At 43.1% G+C, this 20,828-nt stretch overlaps 2 protein-coding genes and 1 long non-coding RNA gene across 3 annotated transcripts in view; 2 read left to right on the top strand and 1 right to left on the bottom strand.

Annotated features, from left to right (window-relative positions):
* Positions 1-998: 998 nt before the first annotated feature.
* On the top strand, positions 999-12,998 carry scg3 (secretogranin III). Its single transcript, XM_018763574.2, has 12 exons — positions 999-1,621; positions 2,333-2,388; positions 2,678-2,717; positions 3,210-3,431; positions 5,908-6,050; positions 6,369-6,527; positions 6,623-6,809; positions 6,974-7,090; positions 9,438-9,518; positions 9,652-9,762; positions 10,463-10,552; positions 12,710-12,998. Exons 1-12 carry the CDS (start codon positions 1,501-1,503, stop codon positions 12,826-12,828), a joined length of 1,446 nt encoding a protein of 481 aa, XP_018619090.1. The 5' UTR covers positions 999-1,500; the 3' UTR covers positions 12,829-12,998.
* An 82-nt stretch (positions 12,999-13,080) lies between these two features.
* lysmd2 (LysM, putative peptidoglycan-binding, domain containing 2) lies at positions 13,081-19,846 on the bottom strand. The gene is made up of 3 exons (XM_029256542.1): positions 18,668-19,846; positions 17,525-17,877; positions 13,081-15,438 (listed from the first exon to the last, which is right to left on the bottom strand). The coding sequence occupies exons 1-3, from the start codon at positions 18,911-18,913 to the stop codon at positions 15,387-15,389; spliced, it is 651 nt and encodes a 216-aa protein (XP_029112375.1). The 5' UTR covers positions 18,914-19,846; the 3' UTR covers positions 13,081-15,386.
* LOC114911943 (uncharacterized) overlaps positions 18,899-20,828 on the top strand; it is a 19,390-nt gene continuing 17,460 nt past the window's right edge. Inside the window, exon 1 of the long non-coding RNA XR_003798009.1 lies at positions 18,899-18,961. This is a non-coding gene — a long non-coding RNA (uncharacterized LOC114911943). The remainder of the gene's footprint in view (positions 18,962-20,828) is intronic.

Below are 20,828 nucleotides of genomic sequence, written 5' to 3'. Positions count from 1 at the left end.
ATTTAAACTCGTCCAACATAATGTCAGGTCCAGTTTAAACCATAAAGCGAGAAGACACACTGGTTTTTACTCAGTTCTTCAGAAACGGTGGCGGATAGATCAATGTTTATAAAGACTTGACAGAAGACGAATTTAGAAACCGTCAGTGGGTGAAACTGCGCACGAGCTATGACCGACGTCACGACTTTTTGTATTTTGGGGAAGGAAATATTATTTAACCCTCAGCCAGGGCTGTTCGGTTATACAGGTAAATAGAGTAATGACTTTATTGACTGGCGGAACAGGGGCCAGTATCGCCATGTTATGATTCCTCGATTGTATCTAGCATTGTACTGTAATTTTATTGTGGATTTTATTTTTATTGTAATGTATACAGCGTAGGGGGTGCGGTGGCGCAGTGGGTTGGACCGCAGTCCTGCTCTCCGGTGGGTCTGGGGTTCGAATCCTGCTTGGGGTGCCTTGTGGCGGACTGGCGTCCCGTCCTGGGTGTGTCCCCTCCCCCTCTGGCCTTACGCCCTGAGTTGCCGGGTAGGCTCCGGTTCCCCGTGACCCCGTATGGGACAAGCGGTTCTGAAAATGTGTGTGTGTGTGTGTGTGTATACAGCGTATACGTCTAAGAGAATAATAATAATAATAATAATCATTATTAGAGTCGCAGCTGGTGGCGTAGTAGTTAAGGACATAGAACTGCACGCACCACGCCTCGCTACTCTGTCGCACCCTTGAACACTATACAATAGGTACTTAACCCTGTTCCAGAAAAAAGAATACCCAGCTGTATAAATGGGTCAAAGACATCAATGCATGACCGACTAAGAAATATCAAGGGTTTATAAGAGGACCCCCCACGACTCCCCGTACTGCCCGGGCACTTTTGCAGAGGAAAGTCTCAGCACTTGGGGCTCTGTAGGTGAAAATGCGCAGCAGCGCGTCACTCAGCGCGCGCGGATGCAGCGGACCCGCGGAAATGTGCTGTGCGGCTCTGCGGAGGGAGATGCGTCCCGCTCTTGCTGCTGTTAATCTCAGTTAAAGCAGAGATCGATAGCGGGACGGTCTGAGGAGGACTGACGCACGTTGGCCTCCAGGTGACGCGAATGCGCGCTCTGCTTCGCGCGCCGCCTCCTCCGCCGCTCGTCCCCGCGAGTTGCTCTTGTTTTTTTTTTTTTCTTTTTTTTTTTTTCTTTTTTCTTTTTCCCTCCCCTCGCACCAGCCAGAGTCGCGCCGTCTCTTTTCGGGCTCCGGTTACTGCAGGCGACCTCGTTTCAGCACCGCACACGCGAACAGCTCCGTTCCCGCGGCGCCATCGGAAACACAAGGCGCGCTCACGACGCTCCGGTCTCCGGGTACGCGCGTCGAGCCCGAGCGGAGCTGTCCGACATATCAGCACGTTGCTCTTCTCATCACACGGTTGCGTTTCATTGTCCGGAATAGCCTGGAACAAAAAGCACCGGCCGGATCCCCCGAGACCGCCGCGAACTCCCAGCGAGAGCCTGTCCGAGGATGGCGTCCAAGAGCACGGGCTTCTTCACCGGATACCTCGTCCTTATTCACATGTTCTTCCATTTATCTACATTTTTTATTTATCACAGCGGTGCGTTCCCAACACCTGGCGAGAGAGACGGTGAGAGGCGCCTGCTTCGTTTCTTCCTTTTATTATTATTTTTATTATTATTATTATTATTATTATCCCGTTTACACATTGTTTGGATCGGCATCGCGCCTCATGATAAACTCAAAATATTTGCAGAAACTGAAACCAGAGTGTACTCTCCAGCATGATTCATGATAAAGCAACGAAAGTAAAACGCTTTGGATAATTAATATACCAGTATTTAATATGATGATATAGAATTAATATTAAATATATAATTTTTTAATTTCGTCATACAGTAAGGGCTTTCAAAGCGATTGTGCCCTGTTTTAATGGAAGTTTAATCTTTTGTGTTCCTAGTGTAATCCGATTATTTCACAGGGGCTCTGGTATAGGAGTTTAAAGTATAGTCATGAATACTTGCTGGTACGTAATAATTCATATTTTTACAATTATTTAGCTTTTCTCCAAAGCAACTTACGATGTTTAGGTTACAATTATTGACCCATATAGAGCTGGATAATGTTACTGGAGCAAATTCAGGTAAGAACCTTGCTCCAGGGTAATAGCCAGAGGGGGGGTATCAAACCTGCAGCCTTTGGATCCAAAGACAGTAACTGGAACCACTACACTACCAGCTGTGTTATACATCCTTATAAATCACAGCATTTCATTGAAAGGTTCAAGAGTTATTCTTCGTTATGTTGATCAAAATGCTGATGCAGATGATTCTTTTGTTAGTCGACAGAGCTGTATATAACAGGCAGCTGAGCGAAGAACGTCCACTGCAGGAACAGGTAAGACACTGAGCTTCTGAGCTTCTTTAAGGCTGTGAGGGACTCCTGGACAGGTTGTATTGTAAATAATGCTTTCAAAAAAAACGCTCTGAGCACAAAATGGGAAAATTTAATGCAACCATAATGTGAGACAGTGGACTCACAAAACTGGCAGCTTTTTCCAAGAAAGTAAACATTACCTGTGTTCCATTATGATTTTCCTGTCACAATGAAGGTCAGACAAGATGGAAAATTAAATAAAACTGCGAGAACATATTATGACACGTTTGTTTGTTTGTTTTTCCAACAGATTGCAGAAGCAGACAGCGCCACTAAGGCAAACCCAAACAGTAAGTTGTCAGTTCAAACCCTTCTGGTGGGGGAGCTATGGAGTTTGGCCATCATGAATGTCTCCTGAACAGTGATTCGTTCATTTATATTTTCATTAGTTTTATCATATCCTGAAGAGCATTATGAGGCCAGTAATAATTGGATAAAAACTATGGAACATTTTGAACTTGTTCTTTCACACAGTAAATATGGAGAAAGTGCTGAATAGTCGGGGGGGGGGGCGCAGTGGGTTGGGCCGGGTCCTGCTTTCTGGTGAGTCTGGGGTTCAAGTCCCGCTTGGGGTGCCTTGCGGCGGACTGGCGTCCCGTCCTGGGTGTGTCCCCTCCCCTTCTGGCCATACGCCCTGTGTTACCAGGTTGGCTCCGGTTCCCCGCGACCCCGTATGGGACAAGTGGTTCCGAAAATGTGTGTGTCTGTGTGTGTGTGTGTGCTGAATAGTCGCTTACTTTGGTTTTAACATCATATTGTCTCCTTTTTGTGTTCACCATCAGACAAGTCAGAATCTGAGTCCGCTGAGCCAACAACAGAACCTGACAGCAATTTCACCGCGCTAAAGTCTCTAGCAGAAAGAGCCAAGGACACGGCGAGCGAAGGTACTAGTGCCGGCGCCTCGGATGTGCTCTCCTTCACCGAAGACGTGGATTCAACCAAAAGCAGACGGCTGGCAGAAGATTATGACTCCACCAAAAGTGCCATGGACCACAAATACAAAGGTATATACATTTTTGTCAGTTGTGGACAACGATTACTGTGACATATTCAGTTCTAATTGCATGCTGGATCTTAAAGATAGTCGCATAGGCCACATTGCCTTTCTAATTGTTTTGTTCAAGCATGTCAGCTTTTGATCCTACGTCTTTTTACAAAACATTTTATTGCAAAATAGAGTGAGATTGTCTTTCTTCCATCTGTCATAACATGTATTTAGATTTGTCCCACTTTAATACACACACACACACACACACACACACACACACATTTTCTGAACCGCTTGTCCCATACGGGGTCGCGGGGAGCCGGAGCCTACCCGGCAACACAGGGCGCAAGGCCGGAGGGGGAGGGGACACACCCAGGACGGGACGCCAGTCCGTCGCAAGGCACCCCAAGCAGGACTTGAACCCAAGACCCACCGGAGAGCAGGACCTGGTCCAACCCACTGCGCCACCGCGCCCCCCACTTTAATACATTTTTCTTTAATAACTATGACACCAAGAACACATTTCGATTTTACAAAATTGCACGTTGACATTGCTGAAGTTAAACAGTGGTGTTTCTGATGAAGACAGAATGAACTCTCTATTTTAACATCAGATATATATATACAGTATTATATGTACCCCCTTCTATGTGTACCCCCTTCAGCCTTGCGCTTAGTGATATCTGGGATAGGCATCAGACCCCTGCCACCCTGACCAGGACAAGTGATTAATGAAAATGGATGAATGGATAATTTAAATTAATATTATAGAAAGAAGGCAGAGTAAAGAGTAATTAGTTATGTCATGTGTAATTAAATACACTTGAAAATTCATTGCTGCAAATTTTCCACAGTGCCCATATTCCTAGAATGAGGATAATATCAATTTACCTGCATGTTGCCCCTTCAGGGACTCCACGAGCCACTGTATGCTCACCACTAAATCTTATTCTTCTAGGATTTCAGACAGCACAGCTTGACCTTGTGTAGTTCCATGACCTCCAGGGTTGGCCTGGGTGTAGCTGCCAGTCAGCTGCCTGTGCTGATGCATTCTTCAAAAAACCCACAGGCTTGTGTTTTTTAAACAGGGCATATTGACTATCTCCATGCAGAGGGTAGTTATGCTGCCTCATAACACCTGAGCTATTTGTACGTGGGTGCAAATTCACCTAAGTCTTTGTGGAGTTTCAGATGTTCTTTCTGTATCTTTGCTGGTTTCCTCTGGGTGCTCTGGTTTCCTCGCACAGTCCAAAGACATGTTTCAGGTGAATTAATGACTCTACATTGTACTACGTGGCTGTAGTGTGTGAACACGTGTGTGTGGCTGCCCTATGATGGACTGGTATCCCGTCTGGGGTGTACCCTACTTCCAAAGTCAGGCCTTGTTCCCACTACTTCCAAGGACAGGTGTTTAACGACAGCAAGTGAATTCTATTCTTTCTAGTATGGTATTCATAATATCTGTGGTGCAAATTTTAGACAGAAAATACAGAGTGATTAACTGCACTGTTGAGAAAGAAGATGCAGCGTCATGCCTCTCACTGCTTGTGTACAGAACATTAATGCACCAGTTTTAGACAACTATGGAGGTGAACCTTAACATTTACAGTGTTGTGCTGTGGGCAGCAGATTTTCAGAAGTGGTGTTTGTGCAGGTCAGATGCGCATCCTCAGAAGTGTCTCAGCGAGCTATGTCACAGCAATCAAAGCTTCTCTTTACAGCATCAGGTTTACATTTACATTTATTCACTTATCAGACACTTTTCTCCAAAACAACATACAATGGATACTATGTAGTGTTATCAGCCCACACACCTTATTCACCAAGGTGATTTACACTGCTAGATACACTACTTTACACTGGGTCACTCATCCATACATCAGTGGAACACACTCTCTCTGTCACACACACCACAGGGGAATCTGAACAGCATATTTTTGGACTGTGGGAGGAAACCCAAGCAGACATGGGGAGAACATGCAAACTCCACACAGACTGAGCAGAGATCAAACCCACTTCCTCTCACACCACTGAGGCACTGTGAGACAGCAGCGCTACTCGCTGTGCCACCCACAAGCTACAGCACACATGGAAGGCATACAGGTTTAGAGGGAGATACCAACAGTCCCAAACCCTCCTGACTTCTATTCCCAGTCCCCCTGCCCAACTGAAATGAGGAATGTACCACATTTATGTTATATCTTTATCTGGCACTTCTCTCCAAAGCAGTTTGCAATGTTAAGTTACATACAGTTATTCACTCACTTATTGAGTAGCTACTGAGTAATTTTATTAGAGCAATTTAGGGCAGGTACAGAGCTCAAAGGTACCACAGTGGTAGGTGGACCAAGGCAGAAGTTCTAGTCACTACGCTACCAGCTGTCCCACATCTCGACAGAGGATACCTGTAGGCAGACTGATGCAACTTGTATGCAAAAGGTCACTGTCCTCTGACTGAGCTTCCAAATTACCTGCTTTTCGGTTCATTTCAGATGACCCAGATAGTTTCCAGCAGATAGACGGCACTCCACTGACGGCAGACGATATTGTTCAGAAGATTGCTAACAAAATATATGAGGAAGATGACAGAGGAGTGTTCGACAGGATCGTGTCTAAGCTCTTGAAACTTGGACTGGTAAAAAGAAATATTTTTTTATATCAAGAAACTGTGAATTTTTGCCATTACAGGAGCTCAGCTAGTAATGAAATTCTCCTAAGAGCAGGCTGAGTCCTAAAGCTTAAAAAAACGTTGAAATCAAGTGAGTGGGTCATTTCTGCAGTAAAATCACATTTTAATTATATTATGACTTGCTCATAGGAAACTGAATCCTGAGCGTTAAGGATACATGGTTTCTTGGAAACATCTCTGAATATAGAGAGACAAAGTTGCATTAAAGAGAGGGATACATATCAATATCGTATCATATACGTATCAATCAGTTCTCATTTTCAGATTACAGAGAGCCAGGCTGACACTCTTGAGTATGAGGTGGCTGAAGCCCTACAAGATCTCATCACAAAGAATGCCAGAAACAATGAAGCTGAAGATATCAGCATGGACTACACCATCTCCAGGGACAGTGACCATGAGCAGAACCCAGACATGAACATGGCAAGAACTGAATAACAACACCTGTCAATAACATATCTGTGATGGATGCAGGTCATGTAATCCTGTTTTTTGTCCCCTGGGTGTGTCCTTTCCAGGAGACCACAGAGAAGCCGGGCAGGAAGGATAAGGTGGAAGCCGAACAGGAGCATGATGACACCGTGGATGGTGTCTGGACCCCCCACAAGGAAGCAGACCAGAGCAACCAGCTGAGCTCTATAGATGGCCTAGAGGACTTGCAGTACTTCCCTAACTTCTACAACCTTCTAAAGAGCCTCAACACAGGTAAGGTACATGGCACTCATCATCCAAGGGGATGCCATACAAGACACGCTGAAATTAGGTTGAACTGAGTACAATAACTGTAAGCAACATTGTTAGATAAAGCCTAAATCCTGACAGATATAGGTCCTTTACAAACAATATACTTTCTTCCTTTCCTTTTTAAGAGAAAGATGCAGAAGAAAGAGAAACTCTGATCACCATAATGAAGACTCTGATTGATTTTGTGAAGATGATGGTCAAATACAGCACAATCACCCCTGAGGAAGGAGTGTCTTACCTCGGTAAGGATGCACGGGCTGCTTTATTACGCATTGAAACTAAACTACAAATCACAGCTGTGATTCAGCATTCACACTTTGCCTAATATGATGTGAATATTGACATCGCTGTTACCAAAAGCAAGCTTTGATTGCCACTTTAATGTCACATTCTTAAATTGTTAACTCTGACAGTCACAGGACTGACTCCACAGCCTAGGACCAAAGTAGAATTTCTCTGTGGATTTGGGAAGTGTCTTACATTTCATCTCTTCCCTGAATCTCTCAAGCACCACGCACTTATAAGCTTAAAAGCAGCTTCCTTTCATGCTCACAGTTGGGTTCATTCTTCTGCTCTCTGGCTCACTGCACTTGCAGTGTTCTGGGTTTAAACCTCAAGCTTCTGGCATATGCTCAGTCATGTTCGCAGTTTTACATGTATTGCCTTTTACTTTTGACCGGATGCTATCAATTGCCAGTTTCACACATTTACAAATAAATTTGAACTGTTTCCAAGGGGAAAACCCTTTTATTGATCTTTACTAGGGAGGGGGGGTGCAGTGGTGCAGAGGAGCAGTGGGTTTGGCCTATGCCTGCTCTCTGATGGGTCTGGGGTTCGAGCCTCACTTGGGGTGCCTTGTGACGGAGTGGTGCCCTATCCTGGGTGTGTCCCCTCACCCTCTGGCCTTACACCCTGTGTTGCTGGGTTGTTCTCTGGTTTGCTGTGACCCCTCTTGGGACAAGCAGTTTCAGACAGTGTGTGTGATCTTAACGAAAGCAATTTTAGAGATAAGATAGAACTTTATTCATCACAAAGGAAATTTTTGTGCCAGAGATTGCTCAAACAGATTAACCACAACAAGCAAAGTGAAAGGTAGCAAGTGACACAGCACATGATATTACACCTTATATTACATTATTATATTAAAATTTAAAACAATTGCACATAATACACACACACACACACACATATTGGATGGTTATATTGCCAGTGATGTTAAAAGAAGTAATGATATTGTAATGATACAGGATTAAGGATTAAGCCAGAACCATTGTGTTACAAAAGCACCAGTAGTAAAATGGATAAAAATAACAGTTTAACTCTGCACATCTTTAAGAATTTGAAATATGTGTTTTCCTGGGACTTTCCCTCTTAGCTGTCTGACCTACAAGAAACATATCTCTGTCGTTAAAATAATCAGTGTATTTCTGCAGAACGTGTTTTGTTTTAGTTTGGCTTTTCAGAGACATTCTGCAATTTATTATTTTGTTCACAAATGTGGCCTACGATGAAACTGAAGCTCATTTCCCATTATGGAGTGGGTGGGATGTATGATCACATCAGTACTTTTCCACTTGCTCTCCTACTATTTTCTACTTGCCCTCCCACCATGCTCACAAACTGATATGTACAGAGGAACAAAGGGAGCCTGGTACATTTTCGTTGAGCGTGGAAACCTTTCAGCCCTCGTCAACAGAAGCTTGAATTAATTTCAAACTGGTTTGAGCAGGAGGGGGGATGAATTATCAGACATTTAAATGTCACAGCTTCTCCAAAAACAGCACATTTAGAGTTGGTTTCCTCTATCGGTAATGTAGTGATGGCACATTTTGACCTTGCCACGTCTTCTTCGAAATCACCATTTGAGTAAAAGGAACTGTGCCCAAAGAGTCTGTATTGTGCAACTCAGGCATGAGAGCTCATCATGTGCTTCCACATGTGCCTCTCAAAGGCAACCAGTAGGGAACAATGTGACCTGTTATCCTATCCTGTTCTTAGATTGATATTGCTTAAGCATAAACTTACTAATACTTAAAGGAAACCCCCTATGAAACTAAGGAAGTCTTTATGACTGCAAAGTTAGTGTACTTTACTTGGTTTCTTTAATCTGTCCTTGTATGTTCATAGATATCTTAAAAAACAGTTTTCATAAAACTGCATTGTGATTTATGTGAGTTTCAAAAGATGCCCCATAAACACAGTGGTGGGGTTCCACCAGCATGTTTTTGTTGCCTGGAAACAAGTCACTGATTGCTCCATTTGTCCTACAATGCCATGTATTCCAGCGTGACTCATGTCTCTTAGTCTTAATCTGTTCGTGTGCATAACTCCAACCTGAAGGGAATAGGGTGATCACATCTCTGAGTCACGATTAAATCGGTATGTGGTACAAGTATAGAACAACTACTTACCTTACATATCATCTGTTCAATATTAAAACTGATTGTGACACATAATGCTACTAATTAATCATGATAATAAGTCGTGAGAAAAACATAAGTACACGTTTGCAAAAGTCGTACGTCTCGCTTGCATCTTTAAACCATTTCGCTGTTTCTAAGTAAATGCACCACCTGCTGTCTAATGCAGAAAACCTGGATGCCATGATTGCTCAGCATACGAAGAAGAAGCTAGGAAAATCCCTTACAACAAGCAGCAAACCATTCACAGGTAAACGCGCAGTCCCACGTCTTCATTTAAGTTTCAATAATCAACGTTAAAATCGTGCCGTATCAGAACCCAGTCGGACCACAATATGTCTCGACCCTCGACTCAACAGTGGGTTTCCATGTCCTTGTTGTAGAGAAGAGCAGCGAGGAGGTGGACAACACAAAGGAAGCAGCCTCCAGAATGCAGAAGGAGTACGAACTGCTGAAGGACTCCACCAAGGACAATCAGGCAGTCGTTGAGACACGTGGGTTTTTCTGTTGTTTTTACAATAACTCACAATCAGCATGTGCCAAATGACTAGGTTTCTACTTAAGAGCTGATTTCACGGGGCGCGTCTCCGTTCTCAGCCTGTTTTCAATTTGTGCCACATGCCAGTAATCCCGATGCTGTCAGAATGAGCTCGCGCTTCAGCTCTGCTGTTCTGCTGCAGAATTTCCCCCAGTGCAACAACCCCCATCAGCAGTAAGGCAGCAGCCTACACCCAGTCAGAGCAGATCTAGGGCATTTCAAAAGCGCTCGGAAGAAAGCTGATGGGGGGGGAAAAAAAAAAAAAAAAAAAAAGCTTTGGCTGCACCACTGCTCTTCCAGAGACAAGCTTCACTGAGGGAGCGGTCCACGGAATGACACCAGAAGTAAACATCAAAAAATGACTGTTCTGCTTTCCTGTCTGAATCGAACAGGAGAGCAGTGATGAAGAGAACGAAAAAAAACCAAGACAGCAATATTATCTAATTGAATTTTTTTCTTATTTAATATGACTTAGAACCTAAAGATTACTTGGTTTTGTTGAGGCCGCAGCTATTGGAGGTAAAACAGAGTACAGTATAAGTGAAACTGAAGATGGCCATTCAGTCTGCCAAAGTCCCAGGGCCACATCTATCTTTACTGCGTCTGGGGCGCCTCATCTTTCTCTCTCGCTCTCCGTCTCTCTCTCTCTTTCGCAGGCCACTCCGGGAAATCGGAAACCTATCTGGAGGCTATCAGGAAGAATATTGAGTGGCTGAAAAAGCAGAATAAAGGCGGCAGCAAGGAGGGTGAGCAGTGAGTGGTGCTCCGAGAGCACATAAATGCTCCTGGTGGCCTGCAGTGTGTGTGTGGCTGTGGCGTAGTGTGACGGAGGCCTGCCCTGTGATTTCCGTTAGAGCGAACGCAGCATGAAGTGGCATGATTAATCACAGTGATCACATTGCACCTTCAAGCCAGTCCGTGAGATCTTCAAAAGGGCAAAGTCTTGGCAATATGCAGGTATACATTTTGCATTGTCTCTGTTTCAGCCTCCCTTCAGCAATGGAAATGTTCCAAACTATTGCTTGTGAAATTAGCTTTCCATCACCTTTGCGTGCGAACATACTGCTTAGTGTTAATCCTGCAGTGTAATCTGTCGAACGGACACCGGCACTTCAGGCCTGTTCAGCTGTTCAGCCAGCGGCTGTAAAGTTCTAGCGGTAGATAGGCCTCTGATTAAACCGATGGAAGAAAAAAAATTAAAGGAAAATTAACATTAAATTTGCAATTCAGATTATCACTGAGGGCATTTCAGAATGGTCACCTATTAGATTTATAAATATTTATACAATACTAAATATTCATACTCTAATTACCACAGTGTAAGCCTTGTGCTATAGCAAAAGCCTTTTTCTTTCTCCTGACCACCTGCAGTTTGTCCATACTTTACCTGAAATCATCTTGTCATATGTATTGTTTCCACCTTTATCATAATCTATTATCTCTTTGATTAACAAAAAAAACAATAAATATTCATTAAAAAGAGATATATTATTGTAAATTCTAAACTATTCCTATATCTGTTTTCAGTAACCACTTCTCGAGTGCAGGGTTGCAGTGGTCTAGAGTCTATCCTGGAAATATAGGACGTGAGGCGAGGTACACCATGGACAGGAGGCTAGTGCATCACAGGGCAATTATAGAAAAAGTTACAAAATTGATCAATACGTTGAGGAATGATTTGCTCGGAAAAATATTTAAATGACGGCAAAGAATCCGTTAAATGATGAACGGGTGTTTTCTTAAGGAAGTGATGTTGAAACATGGACAGAAAATGAGTAGCTGAATATGATAACAGGGCTTAATCAAGAAGCTTTAGACATAATATTCATGCCTCTTTTAAGAGAAGATGACAACGCCAAAGGCACAGTGCGGTCGGAATCTGTCTCCGAGTCTATCCTGAGTCAAAGGACTTGGGCCAGACTTCAGTTAACGTGGTGCAAACCCCCAACTCCAGACACACTGGCACACAGAGGTGTGTTTCTGGGTGTCTTCGAAAAATGCGCATTCACTCAGTTATTCATGTGCACACATGGAAAAGGGGAGGTGTCAGATAAAGGGAGGAGTGATTTTCCAACATGAAAATGTTTCACTTGTCTCTGCTCTCAACGTCACATCTTCAAATAGATGTGAATTTGGCAAAATGAAGGAATGACTTTAAATAAACGTGATCATTTACAGTAGTTAAAGTACACAAAAACCTTAATTACTCTTATTAATTATAAAGTACTAATGATATAAAAAATCAGAAACAAAATTTCAATATGTTTTCCTATAGGATGTAGTACAACAAATATGTAGTATAATAATCACCAGCATTGAAGAATTTATTGTAGTTCTTTGTTACTGTAGCAGAACGGTGTCGCTTAGAAACGATCGCTTGGCAGCATTGTGTTTTGCTTCCAAATTCAGCAGATTCGCTCACCAAGCAGACCGATTCCCCCAGCATGTGCATCCTAAAGAAACAGATGGAAGGGGCTCCCAGTCATTAAATCAGCATTAACATAACCCACAGGAGCTGGCAGTAAAAAATAAGCAGAGCTTCTTATTTACGGCTGACCTTGTCACTAGAGTCAGAAACATAATTGGCTTAGGCTTACTAAAGGGTCACGTACTGGCAGTGCAGAAGACGGACAAGGTCCATTGGTAGACCATTCCAAGAACCCCCCCCCCCCCCCCCAACACATTCCTACTTTGTTTCATTATGTCTACATGTATTTTGTAGCTGATGCTTCAATTTTAGACATTTTCACATCCTGACATTCCTGAAACAAATCAGATGAAGCCCAAGGAAGCTACAGCAGGGGCTCTCCTGGGAGGCGAAAGGACAAGTGTCGGGTTACAGGTGTGCAGCAGAATGGCTGTCTATTGCACTCACCTTGTAACCTTTAACCTTCCCCATTCAGATTATGACCTGTCCAAGCTGCGGGACTTCATGGATCAGCAGGTGGACACTTACATCAACAAGGGCATACTGAAGAAAGACGAGGGGGAGGTCATCAAGAGGATCTATGACAGCATGTAACCCCGTTCACTTCCTTACCGAGCACAAGGCAGAAAACGAATAGGCTAAATGCAATTAAAAAATGTAAAATAAATTATGTGTATGTATTAAAGGAAAATGATACATGCAAATGACCTGCATTTCACAAGGTTTGCTCTTGCGCAGTTGTGTAAAATCTTGAGGGATCGTGGCAATAATAATACTGCTATTACTGGATGTGTCCTTTCAATAGCAATACCCTGTAGTATGTAGCAATAGACGAATGCTATTGAACTGTGTCACTAGCGCGAAGCTGTAGTATGCGACCCACGCACAAGGGAATGGAAATTACTGCAATGCTATTTCCGGCACATGGACTGGCTCTTTAAAAATAAATGAGAAGAGTTACGGCACTTAGATGCCTGCCACAACAATGTGGAAGTGGAAAGCATTGCAGACGGCTTCATTCGAGGATAGTGGCCCCACCTAGTCTGCCTCGTACCCAGCTGCGTTGTAGATTTTGCTAAAATAGCATATCAAAATATCACCCATTGCAAGTCGCCTGTTCTAGAGGATGTCATTATAGCTGTTCCTTTTTGTGTATGTGTAAAACATGCTGTACTATAGCTTTGGATTTTGCCAAAAGAAATTCTTTACAGTTCCAGTGTCATTCCTAGTTTTAGCCCCCCCCCCCCCCAACACCTGACTCAGTCAAGAAAAAGTGCAGGTGGCTTTATTTACTCTCTACTTTGTCATTATACACTAATGTCAACAGAGCGCTAGGAATCGGAAGTGCTAAGACACAAAACAAAGCATTTCCAAATGTAAATATTTGTGATTTTTTTTCAGAATGTATAAGCAATTAAAGCATTGCCTTTCTTTATTTCTGTAGTTTGTTGCCATTAAAGCTCCTAGAAGCAACAATACTATTTAAAATGCAATAGACAAAGAATTTAATGCTTTTGGGTGGATAGTTAGGGAATAACACCTAATATATAATGTCTAATTATACACAACATGCATTACACTAATATTGACTGCAACATTATTTTGCATATACATATACTTTATAGTATAATTTATTACATAGCTAACTAGCTTTCAAAAAGGAATGTGTATTCAGCCACACTGGCCATTACTGCCACTATTAACTGTTGTGCGATGATTACGTCTACCAAATGAAAATGGTTAAAAACCAATTACCAATGGACTGCCAAAACACAATCATAAAATATTAATGCCATGATTGCGGGAGATTAGTCGTATTCTCAGATCTCAACACACAATTATCCCAGCGTTATGCAGAAACCATGAACCCCACCAGTTTGAATTTTGCCACAGATTATACGTATTAGTCTTTAATTACTCAAAACATTTTGATTTTTTTTATATTTGTACAGAACATAGAAATGCATTATAACAAACTGTATTTTGTCCAGAGCTTGAAATGCAGAGAAATTGCATATTTAACATACTGCAGTTAAGTGTTGGGGTACCGAGTACTGATACTAACTACACTGTGAATTACAGAAATATAAATTATACATGTATATGAAGACAAACATTTGTAGTTCTTGGCTGCAACAGGCTGTGTATGATGGTATAGTAGAAGGACTCTAGTGAAACAAGATTTTGTATGTTCTTTTACTCATATGAGGGCAATGCATGGGTGCAAACACTACGGCAGAGCTTTGGATATGACCAACATGGTAAAATACTACTGTGAACTACTAACTACTGTCAAAATAGGTAATGTGGTGGTGTGTTGAACTGATTGTGTGACCCAAGGAAATGCAGACGTGCCCAGAAAATGGACAGCAGTAGGTGGGGGAGTGGGGTGTAAACCACAAAGGCAGGGATAACAGTGTTTACTTCATTATCAAATATTGCACAGTTGTTTCCTTTCTAAACAAAAATGTGTAACAGCTTAATGACAAATTAGAGAGTTGGTTGGCAGTGAAAACAACATAAATGGGTTTTTAACATTTTATTTGTCTTCAAAACCAAAAAACAGCACAGTAAAACAAAGCAATTAAGGTTTAAATAGTCGCACAAAAACACATCCATACATTAAAACATCATTATCCCTTTAATAAAATCAGCTTTGAACAGGCAAATTAAAATCAGGCTTTAACACATTCAAAGCTCCTAGTGAACTGTTTAGATTTAGTACAAAAAACAGTTGCAGTTACTACAGATGTCTACATATGCAGAACAACTTCACTTGGAAAGGACTTCAAATGGTTTGCACATTGACAGCCACTCTAAAGTGCTAATATGTTTCCTGACTTAAAGTTCCTGCATGTTTCAAGGAAATTAAATGTACAGCAGCTTAAGAACCATGTAATGAGACTGCAATACTCTGGATGTGTAAATTGCACACACGCATATACAATGTTGGACCTCAAAAGAAACATCACCAGCCATAACAATAATAAAAGGCAAAAGATGGCATCAGTGCAAATGATGGACATACACTGAAATCCTGTTTGATAATTTCGCAAAAGAATATAAAAAAGAAAGCCAAACACAAAAAAGGTGTGCCACTGTCATTGCTTCACAACAGCATCTCAAGGAAAACAGAACACCCCTCGTCTTTTTCATATTTCCTGGTAAGATGATGCTGGATGTGAATCGGCTCCTTCGCTGACTCTGGAAGCACAAACAATTAAAAAGCAAAAAATGTGATACTTTTTAATAACTGGACAGCAACAACAGAATGTTTAAACAAACAGTCACATTTAGTTCTTTCAGTCACTTGGGGGGGGGCTTCAAGAGGGCAACTGGTTCCCATCCCAGCTACACTTCATTCTGCCTTACTTGCATGGTTTAACCTTACTTTTTACTTGTGTTTACTGGTTGGAACAAGTTAATAATGAGGGCTTCTGGCCACATGAGCATGACATCTGCCTCCACAAAACACCAAGAACACACAGCACCTGCTGAGAATGTGCTTTGGCCATTACTTAAAGCATGTAGCCGTCTTCCGGCTATCTTTTCATTCCACATCTTACTGAGTCACGCTCTCTCCCCCTCCTCTTGGCTCTTCTCTTCCAATTTTTAAAAATAGCATGCAGGGGATATGGAGCCAAGAGAAGTTTACTTCGTGGCTGGCCTATTAGGGGACTCATGATGACAAACCTCTGCTCTGCACTACTGATGCCTCCTCATGTATTCACAGATACATTGACTGAGATCAACAACATCCACTTTTTTAGTTAAAAAAGCACCACAGAATCATCATGGCAAACACTGACTGTGCTCTAGAATCACGTGTCTACATCCAAATCCCTCCTTCTGTTGATGGAATGCAATCTTTGTATTTTTCTCTGAGATGTACATCACTTTGGAGAAAAGCATCTGCATAATGAATACATACGAACAAAGACTAAAACAATATTTTAAAATATTTTTATAGCAGGTAAATTTCTCATTGCTGATTGCCCATCAGTCTGTATTGTGCCAAATGTGATGAAAGCTAGTTTCAGGCAAAATAATGATCAAAACAAATCATATTTGACTGCAAATTCCTGTTTTTAATCTGCATAATTGTAAAGTAATCAGTTTTACTTCAAATTTTAATAATCACCTTCCCTCACCATAAACTGGAAAGCATTAGATCTGTATTAAATAAATGGAACGGAATGGGTCAAACAAATTTGTTTGTACTCGAGTCTGTTCATCTGCCTGCACACAAGTGGTTATATTATTGAAGACCTGCTTAAAAAAATCTCTTTACTTCTGAAGAGGAATGTCCGGTGAGCTGATTATAGCCTTCCTTGTAAACATGGAGTTTTGTGTTGCTATTTTTTACAAAGAGGACACACACTGAAATACTCCATCTTTCCTTCTCACTGAGAGATGCAGTGTTAGAACACAGCTAGTTTTACTCTAAACTTTCCTAAGAAAAAAAATGCATCATGCTAAACAGCCAAGTAAATGTCTATATTCTGCTTAGTACAGACTTCAACTGATATGCAGCAATCATGAACACAGATTTATTTCAGATCCATTTAAAAGCTTAAAAAGTAATAGCTGACTGACTCGCACACTCCAGTGCCCAGCACACTCTGCTGTGTGGAAGATGATGAGCAGAAACCTGAGTGTAAGCATTTGGCAGCTGGGCTCCGTGCTATGAATGCTTAGTACATCTCGTCACAGTAAGGGGCATCCCTCAGGCTGTTCACATGCATCACGTGTGCTACGGCAACATAATGCACCAAAAACTGCTGAGTGCAACATGCCGGAAAGCTCATCACATCAGGGGCTGTTTATGCAACCTAATACAGATAAACTGCCAACAAACAAAATGACACACACATCCAGCTGTTTTAACTTTCAAACAGACCAGGCTCTGTTTCGTTCCGCAGAAGCAATATTTTAAAATGAGCAAAAAGCTGGGCCTACTGTACCGGGTGTGTGCATACCTCAGATCAACACTCACGCCAGCCAAGAAAGGACGAGCAGGGTGCTCATGATCACACTCATCCCTTTGTTCAAAATCATATGAAAAAGAGCCATTTCCCCCATATGAAAGTGAACTTCATACTTAAAGCTCTGTCAAAATTATTCCTTTGGTTACACTACATTAATCTGTCATCTACTGGTAACATTAAGTTAAATTCCACTTGACCGCTGTGGTTAGCCAGCCAAGTTGTTCATTGTTTTCCTATTCAAGTCTGTATTTATATTAAATTATATCTTTTTTTTTTTTTTAAACATCTGGATTAGGTCATACCTGCTGTCCTCCTCCTTCAGTCTCCTAGCAGCTTGTTTTGACATTTTAATTTGCAAGTCCAGTCTGTGCAAGTAGTCCTTGGCCGAAAGCTCCTCTGGCTGAACAGGTTGGCTTTTGGACTCCTGAGGACTTGGAGTAGGGGATGACGGGGAAGAGGAGATGTCCTCTCCATCCAGGGTCACGACGGGCCTTTCCTGGGGCGTACAGGCTTCGCTGCCTTCACTCTCCGGAGACTCGAGCGTCAGTCCGTTGAAGAGCGATGACTTTTCCGAGGGAACCGGAATGTTCAGAGTGGCCCTTAAGAATATACAGTCATTGCTGAAGAGTTTGTTTGCTCTTTTTATCTGCTCCATCTGCATTAAATGAAAGGAAGAGGATGGGTTTGTGTCAAATTCCAGGATCATAACCATTTGTTTTCTTATGACTAATAAACACTTAGTGACTGTCAAAGGTCATCTATAATATTATATTATATATACACAACTTAGCAATTATTTACCACCTTATACAGCATGGTACTATTAGTGATGGAAATGAGGGCAGCCACTGTGCTCAAGGGTACCATAGCACGGGGGGATTCGAACCAGCAACCTTCGGATCGCCTGACAAGCCTAACCTCAAGCGACACACACTTTAATCGGGTGCCCAAATGGTCTCAATTCGAGACTGCACTTCTCTGTTGAAGATACCCGTCTCCCTCCAATAATAGGACTCGAACACTAGCTCCCTGTGGCTCCGAGTGGTCGCACAGGACCGGGTCCAAACCGCAGCCTCCCTCAGTCCGTGTGTCGGATCTTCGTCATTTCGCCGCAGATACGGAGGGCCGAACGAAAAACACACATTTGCGCAATAACTGCACACACTCACTGTACAGAACCGCTAGCATAACGATACGCCGGTACGGCAGCCAAAACACACACCCTCGATGACATCACTGATCACCACGTACAGATGCCATCTGAGATGGTACAGTACAATGTGTTTGCTGTGTGTGTGTGTGTGTACTCTACTGTATGCGCGCGCTTTCACGGCCCACATTCACACAGAAAATGCGCCCTAATGCTAACAGTGTCGTAACGGCTCCGACTCCTTCGCCCGTTACTCAGCGCAAACAGCGGCTCCTCGCACCCCGGCCGTTCTCACCGTCACTCCGTACTTGAGCGCGATGCCCTGCAGGGTGTCGCTCGCCGTCACTCGGTGCTCGACGTACTTCTCGCCCAGCGGCGCCGCCACGCTCGCCGTGCTGCCGTACGAGCGAGTCTTGGTCCGGGCCAGGCTCTGCGACAGCTCGCTCTCGGATTCGGAGCCGGAGCGGGAGCGCGGGAACACGGGCTGCCCCAGCCGGCCGCCTCCATCCCGCGTCGGCAGCACCGGGGAGAACTCCGCCATCTTCCTCTGTGCGTGACGAGGCGACTCGGCGGCTCCTATTACACGGCGGTGAGCAAACCTCGCCCAAGAGATGTGCTCCTTTTCCGAGCCGCTCTAAAGGTCCTCGTCGCCCCTGCGGCTCTGCGTGCTGGAGCAGCAGCCACGAGACATGTTCGAGAGCCAGGAGAGGCGCGCGGCTCGAGTTCCTGTTCCCGTTGGCGGGATGCTTCAGCGGAGGGGCTCGTGCGCCTCCATTGCCTCCCTCGGTGGGAGGAGAGTTTTGTAGGGTCATCGCGTTGTCACCGGAGCAGCACTGCCGTTTTTATTTTTTTCTTATTATTTTTTGTAACTTCTGCATTTGTACTGTAACTGTGTGCCCGTTACACGCTCGAAGACCAACCCCCATCGGGAAACTTCACCAGAGTGTAACACTGAGTGTTATCAAAAAACTTTCCGCTCGATTATCCTGACCTCATTTTACTCATTTTCACGAGTCGATCCTGTAAATTACAGTAATTGGAAACTTTAGGATTAGAGACTAAAACGTGTCTCTTGTTACTCAAATCTCTAAAAAAGGAGCGAATGAAAAAACAGGAAAGGTGCTGTAATGCGTACTTACAACACGCGTGTTTCCCCCACGTTTCTCTGAGGAGCGGGTCATCACGCTTTCCTAACTGTTACTCATGGTGTCCATAAGTCACATTTGCAAAGGGACCTGGACTGATTCTTTCCAGAAAAACTGGTAACGAACAATGATTTTGCGGGAAGTGGATCAATTAAGTGCTGTGATCGTATCTCTTTGAAAACGCGACATTGTTTCCCACCGACTGCGGAAACTCCACTCGGGAAATAATCATTACGTGTATCATTATAATAGGGAGCATCTGGTAATGTAGGGTTAGAGCCGCTGCCTTTGGACCCAACAGTTGTAGGTTCAATCCCACATGTAGTACCCCTGAGCAAGTGCAGTGGTTAGAGCTGATGCCTTGGATGCAGTGGCTGTAGGTTCAAATCCCAAATGCAGTACCCCTGAGCAAGTGCAGTGGTTAGAGCTGCTGCTTTTGGACCCAACAGTTGTAGGTTCAATTCCACATGTAGTACCCCTGAGCAAGTGCAGTGGTTAGAGCTGCTGCCTTTGGATGCAGTGGTTGTAGGTTCAAATTCCACATACAGTACCCCTGGGTAAGTGTAGTGGTTTGCCTTTTGACCCAAAGGTTGCAGGTTCAAATCCCACCTGCAGCTGTAGTCCCCCTGAGTAACTGTAATGGTTAGAGCTGCTGCCTTTGGACCCAATGGTTGTAGGTTCAAAACCCACTTACAGCTGTAGTACCCATGAACAAGTGTAGTGGTTACAGCTGCTGCCTTTGGACCCAAAGGTTACAGGTTTGACTCCCACATGCAGCTGTAGTACCCCTGAGCAAGGTAGCAACCCCAAATTTCTTCCAGGAAAGTTACCCAACTGTATAAATGGGTAAATAACTGTAAATCACATTGCAGAAAAGCATCAGCTAGCTGTAATGTGAGTGAACACTAACTAACATGGGTTAGAAATATGAATTTAACGGTGCACTATAACCTGGTGTGTCAACTGATAATTTATCATTAATTCTCCCCTCAGTATCTCTGCTTTATATTGTTTTTATTATTACAGCTTACACCGCTTTGATTTCTAAACCAAAGACAGAAAAAAACAAGTGTGTAAAGCAAGCCTCGTAATAAAACTACTACTATTTTTCATTTCTATTACCTGTGACAACATGTTACTTTGTGCAAATGTGGATGAACCTGCTAATTTCTAAAAATATGTTTAAAGTGACTCAGTCCTTTCAGCTGTATGGATTCCATGGCAACAGTTGCTCCCAGGTACAGTTATGCTTCCTTTTGAGCAGAATACAAAGCCAGTTCCACACTGCAGACGTTAAGACTCACACACACT

Source organism: Scleropages formosus, chromosome 11 (assembly GCF_900964775.1).
Source record: "Scleropages formosus chromosome 11, fSclFor1.1, whole genome shotgun sequence".
NCBI classification, from domain to species: domain Eukaryota; kingdom Metazoa; phylum Chordata; class Actinopteri; order Osteoglossiformes; family Osteoglossidae; genus Scleropages; species Scleropages formosus.
Note: the sequence above shows the minus strand (reverse complement) of the source record. Positions and strands in the feature narration are given on the sequence as shown.

Bases quoted from the DNA above. Each gene is read 5' to 3' on its own strand.
- scg3 (XM_018763574.2), top strand. From the start codon at position 1,501: ATGGCGTCCAAGAGCACGGGCTTCTTCACCGGATACCTCGTCCTTATT. The intron at 7,091-9,437 runs GTAAGGATGCAC...TGTCTAATGCAG, and splicing joins GGAAGGAGTGTCTTACCTCG to AAAACCTGGATGCCATGATT. The intron at 10,553-12,709 runs GTGAGCAGTGAG...TTCCCCATTCAG, and splicing joins TAAAGGCGGCAGCAAGGAGG to ATTATGACCTGTCCAAGCTG.
- lysmd2 (XM_029256542.1), bottom strand. From the start codon at position 18,913: ATGGCGGAGTTCTCCCCGGTGCTGCCGACGCGGGATGGAGGCGGCCGG. The intron at 17,878-18,667 runs GTGAGAACGGCC...CATTTAATGCAG, and splicing joins CGCTCAAGTACGGAGTGACG to ATGGAGCAGATAAAAAGAGC. The intron at 15,439-17,524 runs GTATGACCTAAT...TTGTGCTTCCAG, and splicing joins CTGAAGGAGGAGGACAGCAG to AGTCAGCGAAGGAGCCGATT.